Source organism: Amia ocellicauda, chromosome 15 (assembly GCF_036373705.1).
Source record: "Amia ocellicauda isolate fAmiCal2 chromosome 15, fAmiCal2.hap1, whole genome shotgun sequence".
NCBI classification, from domain to species: Eukaryota; Metazoa; Chordata; class Actinopteri; order Amiiformes; family Amiidae; genus Amia; species Amia ocellicauda.
In genome coordinates this window covers 29,566,819-29,573,100 of record NC_089864.1, presented here as the reverse complement: position 1 = coordinate 29,573,100, position 6,282 = coordinate 29,566,819, and the positions used below count along the sequence as shown (strand labels likewise).

The 6,282-nt window shown below is 39.4% G+C and overlaps 1 protein-coding gene across 2 annotated transcripts; it reads left to right on the top strand.

The window, feature by feature from the left end:
• The first annotated feature begins 6 nt into the window (after positions 1-6).
• rhno1 (RAD9-HUS1-RAD1 interacting nuclear orphan 1) lies at positions 7-5,734 on the top strand. Of its 2 annotated transcripts, none has more exons than XM_066724635.1 (3): positions 7-114; positions 850-1,037; positions 4,063-5,734. In XM_066724635.1, the coding sequence occupies exons 2-3, from the start codon at positions 870-872 to the stop codon at positions 4,738-4,740; spliced, it is 846 nt and encodes a 281-aa protein (XP_066580732.1). In that variant the 5' UTR covers positions 7-114; positions 850-869; the 3' UTR covers positions 4,741-5,734. The 2 variants fall into 2 exon arrangements, with proteins under 2 accessions (XP_066580732.1, XP_066580731.1); XM_066724634.1 differs by having other exon boundaries at positions 7-129.
• Positions 5,735-6,282: the final 548 nt, after the last annotated feature.

Sequence of the window (6,282 nt, the reverse complement as noted above, 5' to 3'; positions counted from 1 at the left end):
AGGGAGATCCTGGTCCCGGAAGAACAATATGACTTAGAGTACACTATTCTATTAAATAAAACACTAAAAACTAAAACGATGGATGGAAAGTTACTTTGTGTAACAAGATCTGTTGTGAGTACAGACACCGTGAGTATTTTATTTGTATGATTTTTATTGTATCTCCTGTGTTTTCGCTAATGAAACGGACGTGGCTAAAAATGCTTTATTCACTCAACAGTTACTAAAACAATTAATGATTGACGGTAAGGCCACAAATGAAATGTATTTCATTTTGTTTGGAATCTGGAAGTGTACGATCGATGTGCAGTGTTCGAAGCAACCCTCCCCCAGAACTTCTCCCAAGATTGACCTAACCCCACCTATCAACCTCGCTTATGTATTGGTGTCTGGGTTCACAGACTCAGATTAGCAGTCTTGGTCTACCGAATGTTATTTTACATAGGGTCCAAGATTAGTGCTTATCGAGGCATGTGAAACAAGCTGTCTATATTTTAGTCTTTCTTCCCCATTTTGTACGCTGTTTAATCATCGTCTTGTGCTATGGATGCAAACAGTTTTTTTTTTCCAAGCTTGCGATTGTCTTGAATTTTAACTATGATGATTTTAAATATTACGAGACAGCCTCCAAATCATGTAACTGCCTATTGATATGAATAAAATCGACGTTGTATTTAAAATATTAAACTAAGTGTAGAAGTATTACATATGTAATAACCCTAGCCAGTATATTTCGGATATCACAGGAACCATTGGACCTGCGGATTCGGTTTTATAGATATACGGTTTCAAACATTCACAACTACAGCAAGCACCTGCCTGTAATTTAATTCATTCGTTGAATTTAAGGCCGGTCATGCGGACTACTGATGCCCCGCAAAAGGAAGAACAGCAACACCTCAAAGAAGCCCCAGCTGCTATTCCAGGAAAATCCGATAAATGGCATCAAACACCACTATGGAACTCCCGTCAAGTCTGCACTGAATCCTAAACATGTTCCGACTGAAGCACCAGGAGGGAACGCAACCTGCCAGTGGGTAATGTCATTTATATTGTGACTATTTTTATTTCATGCTTTTAGACGATTAACTTTATTATAATGTGGTCTCAACTCAATATAAACAACTAGGCGTTCTCTAGGTTAAAACGGTTGAACACACGGAAAAGATGATAGTGTAGTTTAATAAGCCCCTTTTTTACTGGCTCACTGAGTAACATTGCATTGGGTCAAATGAAAGTTGTGAGCACTACTGTATATAAGCCAATACAAATATGTAGCTTTTAATGATCAGCTTCCACATGTAACAAAATACAACTTAGCATAACAATTTTAACAAGAGTTTATCGGAACACTAACCCAAATCGTATTCTCAAATTAAAGGTGCGGTTTGAAAGAATACACTCACCTAAAGGATTATTAGGAACACCATACTAATACTGTGTTTGACCCCCTTTCGCCTTCAGAACTGCCTTAATTCTCCGTGGCATTGATTCAACAAGGTGCTGAAAGCATTCTTTAGAAATGTTGGCCCATATTGATAGGATAGCATCTTGCAGTTGATGGAGATTTGTGGGATCCACATCCAGGGCACGAAGCTCCCGTTCCACCACATCCCAAAGATGCTCTATTGGGTTGAGATCTGGTGACTGTGGGGGCCAGTTTAGTACAGTGAACTCATTGTCATGTTCAAGAAACCAATTTCAAATGATTCGACCTTTGTGACATGGTGCATTATCCTGCTGGAAGTAGCCATCAGGGGATGGGTACATGGTGGTAATAAAGGGATGGACATGGTCAGAAACAATGCTCAGGTAGGCCGTGGCATTTAAACAATGCCCAATTGGCACTAAGGGGCCTAAAGTGTGCCAAGAAAACATCCCCCACACCATTACACCACCACCACCAGCCTGCACAGTGGTAACAAGGCATGATGGATCCATGTTCTCATTCTGTTTACGCCAAATTCTGACTCGACCATCTGAATGTCTCAACAGAAATCGAGACTCATCAGACCAGGCAACATTTTTCCAGTCTTCAACTGTCCAATTTTGGTGAGCTTGTGCAAATTGTAGCCTCTTTTTCCTATTTGTAGTGGAGATGAGTGGTACCCGGTGGGGTCTTCTGCTGTTGTAGCCCATCTGCCTCAAGGTTGTACGTGTTGTGGCTTCACAAATGCTTTGCTGCATACCTCGGTTGTAACGAGTGGTTATTTCAGTCAAAGTTGCTCTTCTATCAGCTTGAATCAGTCGGCCAATTCTTCTCTGACCTCTAGCATCAACAAGGCATTTTCGCCCACAGGACTGCCGCATACTGGATGTTTTTCCCTTTTCACACCATTCTTTGTAAACCCTAGAAATGGTTGTGCGTGAAAATCCCAGTAACTGAGTAGATTGTGAAATACTCAGACCGGCCCGTCTGGCACCAACAACCATGCCACGCTCAAAATTGCTTAAATCACCTTTCTTTCCCATTCAGACATTCAGTTTGGAGTTCAGGAGATTGTCTTGACCAGGACCACACCCCTAAACGCATTGAAGCAACTGCCATGTGATTGGTTGATTAGATAATTGCATTCATGAGAAATTGAACGGGTGTTCCTAATAATCCTTTAGGTGAGTGTATATACACAGCACTGTGCAAACGTTTTAGGTACATGTGAAAAAATGCTGTAAAGTAAGTGCTTTCAAAAATAGACATGTTAATAGATTACATTTATCAATTAACTAAATGCAAAGGGAGTGAACAGAAGACAATTCTACATCATGTCAATTTTGGTATAACCACCCTTTGCCTTGAATACAGCACCAATTCTTCTAGGTACACTTGCACACAGTTTCTGAAGGAATACAGCAGGTAGGTTGGCACAAACATCTTGGAGAGCTAACCACAGTTCTTCTGTGGATTTAGGCAGTCTCGGTTGCGTTTCTCTCTTCATGTAATCCCAGACTCATTGTTAAGATCAGGGCTCTGTGGGGGCCACACCATCACTTTCAGGACTCGTTCTTCACACTGAAGATGGTTCTTAATGACTTTCGCTGTATGTTTGGGGTCATTGTCATTCTGCAGAATAAATTTGGGGCCAAACGGATGCCTCCCCGATGGTATTGCATGACGGAGAAGTATCTGCCTGTACTTCTCAGTATTGAGAAGACCATTCATTCTAACCAAATCCTCATGCCCGTTTGTACTTCTTCAAAAGAGCTTGGACAGCACATCTGGAAACCCCTGTCTGCCTTGAAATTTGCAGTATAACTACCTTGTTGTGCTCAGTCTTGCCATGGTGTAAACTGTCTTCAGCAACCTCACCTTGTTAGCTGAGTTTGGCTTTTCCTCACCCAGTTTTATTCCTCCTACACAGCTGTTTCTGTTTCAGTTAATGATTGTTTCAACCTACATATTGAATTGATGATCATTAGCACCTGTTTGGTATAATTGTTTAATCATACACCTGACTATATGCCTACAAAATCCCTGACTTTATGCAAATGTACCTAGAAGAACTGATGCTGTTTTGAAGGCAAAGGGTGGTAACACCAAATATGGATTTGATGTAGATTTTTCTTCTGTTCACTCACTTTGCATTTAGTTAATTGATAAATATAATCTATTCACATGTCTATTTTTGAAAGCATTCTTACTTTACAGCATTTTTTCACACCTGCCTAAAACTTTTGAACAGTACTGTGTGTGTATATGTATGCACGCATGTGTGTGTATGTGTGTGTGTGTATATATATATAGCTCTGGAAGAAATTAAGAGACCACTCCAAGTTCAGAAATCAATGTTAAGTGGTCTTAAAAAAAATTTCAGAGCTGTATATATAAATAAACATTTTTTCATACACTTCACAATTAAAAGAAACAACTTAATTCATTGTATTTTTCTACTCTGTATTAGTAGCTTGTTTTTGCTTCCCCCCCCCCCCCCCCCCCCCCAAAATGCAAAACTAATGTTTTGAAGTTCTGTAAATTTAGCTTTGTATCTCAAAAGCAGAACATTAAAAAATCTGGAATCTCAGTGTATTACAGCTGGTATAATCTGTGTCTCTGTGTTATGACAGGTGACTCCTCAGTTTGACGCAGCCATGCAGTTGCATCTCCCCACCCGAAGGAGAAAGAGACAGCAGTCAGGCAGTTCTGTGCAGCAGAGTGTGCTGGGCAGGAGCTCTCTGTTGATGGCCAAGAAAACCAGTGTTTGCAAGTTCCCGTCCTTGACTTTCAGGAACACTGTTATGTTGCACCACAAGGCTGCTCAACAGTCACTTGCAGTCCCACTAAATAAAATCAAATGCCAGACTGGGAGGCTTTCAGACAACAAGGAGGTTACGGCAGCCAGACCTTGTAAGGAAGCTCACTCAAGTTTAAGTCTGCTTTCAACCACTGAGACCTGTGAGAGCCAGAGAACCCCATTGCCTGAAATGGAAATAGACAGACATGATGTAGCACAGTCTGTGAGAGGCTACAGATCCCCTGATATAGAAAATATCTTCACTCCCCCTGCCTATCACACTCCAGAAGCAGGTGATTGTGGAGTTGGCAATGTTGAATCTGATCTACTAGGTAGGCTCATCTTCTCCCCAACACCAAATGACAGTGAACCCCAAGGGGACACTCTGGTGAAGGACACCCCGGAGCAGGATTATGGGGTAAAGGTAACCTGGAGGAGGAGGAAGGGCATCATGAAATACCTAAAAGACCATGGTCAACTGAGCAGCGGGGAGGCTCTAGTGAGGAGCTAGCTGGAGCTCAGGGGGATAAAGTACTCCAGTTGGTAGGGGTTGCCACCTGACTATATAACCCTTGTATAAAAAGCACAGGTTTTTAAACAGTTTTTGAAACAGATAAATGTGTAAACTGAGCATTAAGCCTTTGCTACACTTACATTTAATGCTATTGATGCCTATTAATATTCAATAGTGTTTAATAAAATAATGTTATCATAATACAATTAATCAAGAAAACCCTTTTTCTTTCTTAATTTGCAGTTAGAAACTTTAACATTGGTGTCCATGTTCTGTTTATTAATAGGTCTGTATCATCCTTATTTATACAGACTCAGCCATCAACCTTTACTGACTCACTGTGTGTATGGTCTGATTAGCAAAGAATTGAAAAATAATTCAGTCAGACGTCAATAATCTCTGGGTAAAATCAAACTATACGTTTAGCAAAGGTTTAATTCTTAACTTATGTGTTAATGTCTTTCACTTGGGGAGAACTAAAAATATAAAACTATTTTATATATTTTTTGGAGAACAGGTGAAATTAGGTGAATACTTTGATTGGTATAAGTAAATCAAACAATGGGTTTTAGTTCTGCTGTAAATACTTAAATGTTTAATAAGGATGATGCTGATTAGACAAATGTAAGTGACACTTACATTTAAACAATAATAAAATATTAAACAATAAAGTGCTAAAAAGCACAGAACTTCAGATTTTCACCCTTATCTTTCCAATGTTTTACAGTACTCCATAGCCATATGAAATTAAGTGTATCTCTGGAAGTGAAAGACCTGAGGAATTGCAGTGATTGACATGTTAAATATACTTTAAGTTTAAATTAATTGTCAGTGGGGTATTAAGAACACATCATACAACATAGTGATTGAATGCTCTGCAGTGTATTGAAAAATACAGCAGATATGATCATGTTGTAGACCTCCCCAAACCAATTTGTACTGTATTTGTAAGAGGGTTGAAATAAAATAAAATGTATTTCCAAATGACCAATATGTAGACTAAAGTGAGATAACTAATTATGGTAATGCTACTGATACACCCCTTCAGAAAAATCAGTTGGCAGTAGGTGAAACTTGGAACATTTTCTGCTACATACTTTTTTAAACAAATTAACTTTTTTGTCTCCCTGTAAACAAGCACACTGGTAAACATCAGATACCATGATCATGAAGGTGGTTCACCCAGGGTGAGGCTGGGCAATTGTACTCCGGCTGTGCTGACCCCTGCAAATTCACCAATATATGAGAATTTATTGCCACAGTGTTTCCTACATGTGTGTGTTTGCACTGGGGGCACTGATTGTTGTAGGGGTGTCCAGGGGCATGCTCCCCCGGGAGATTTTTTTTGTAGAACAGCTGTCAGGAGGTCAGCTTTATTTTTGTTTAGTGTGACAACAAATCAAGAGTAGAATTTTTAATGTGTGTGCAATGATGAAATTGTATTCTAGTTTATCCACTTGGTCTAAATATTGAAAAGATAAATCTAGGCAACAAATAGATAGTAAGACATGCTTATTATAATAAATGTGCTATAGATAT

Coding starts and splice junctions, on each gene's coding strand:
- rhno1 (XM_066724635.1), top strand. CDS start 870: ATGCCCCGCAAAAGGAAGAACAGCAACACCTCAAAGAAGCCCCAGCTG. Junction 1,038..4,062: donor GGAACGCAACCTGCCAGTGG/GTAATGTCATTT, acceptor GTGTTATGACAG/GTGACTCCTCAGTTTGACGC.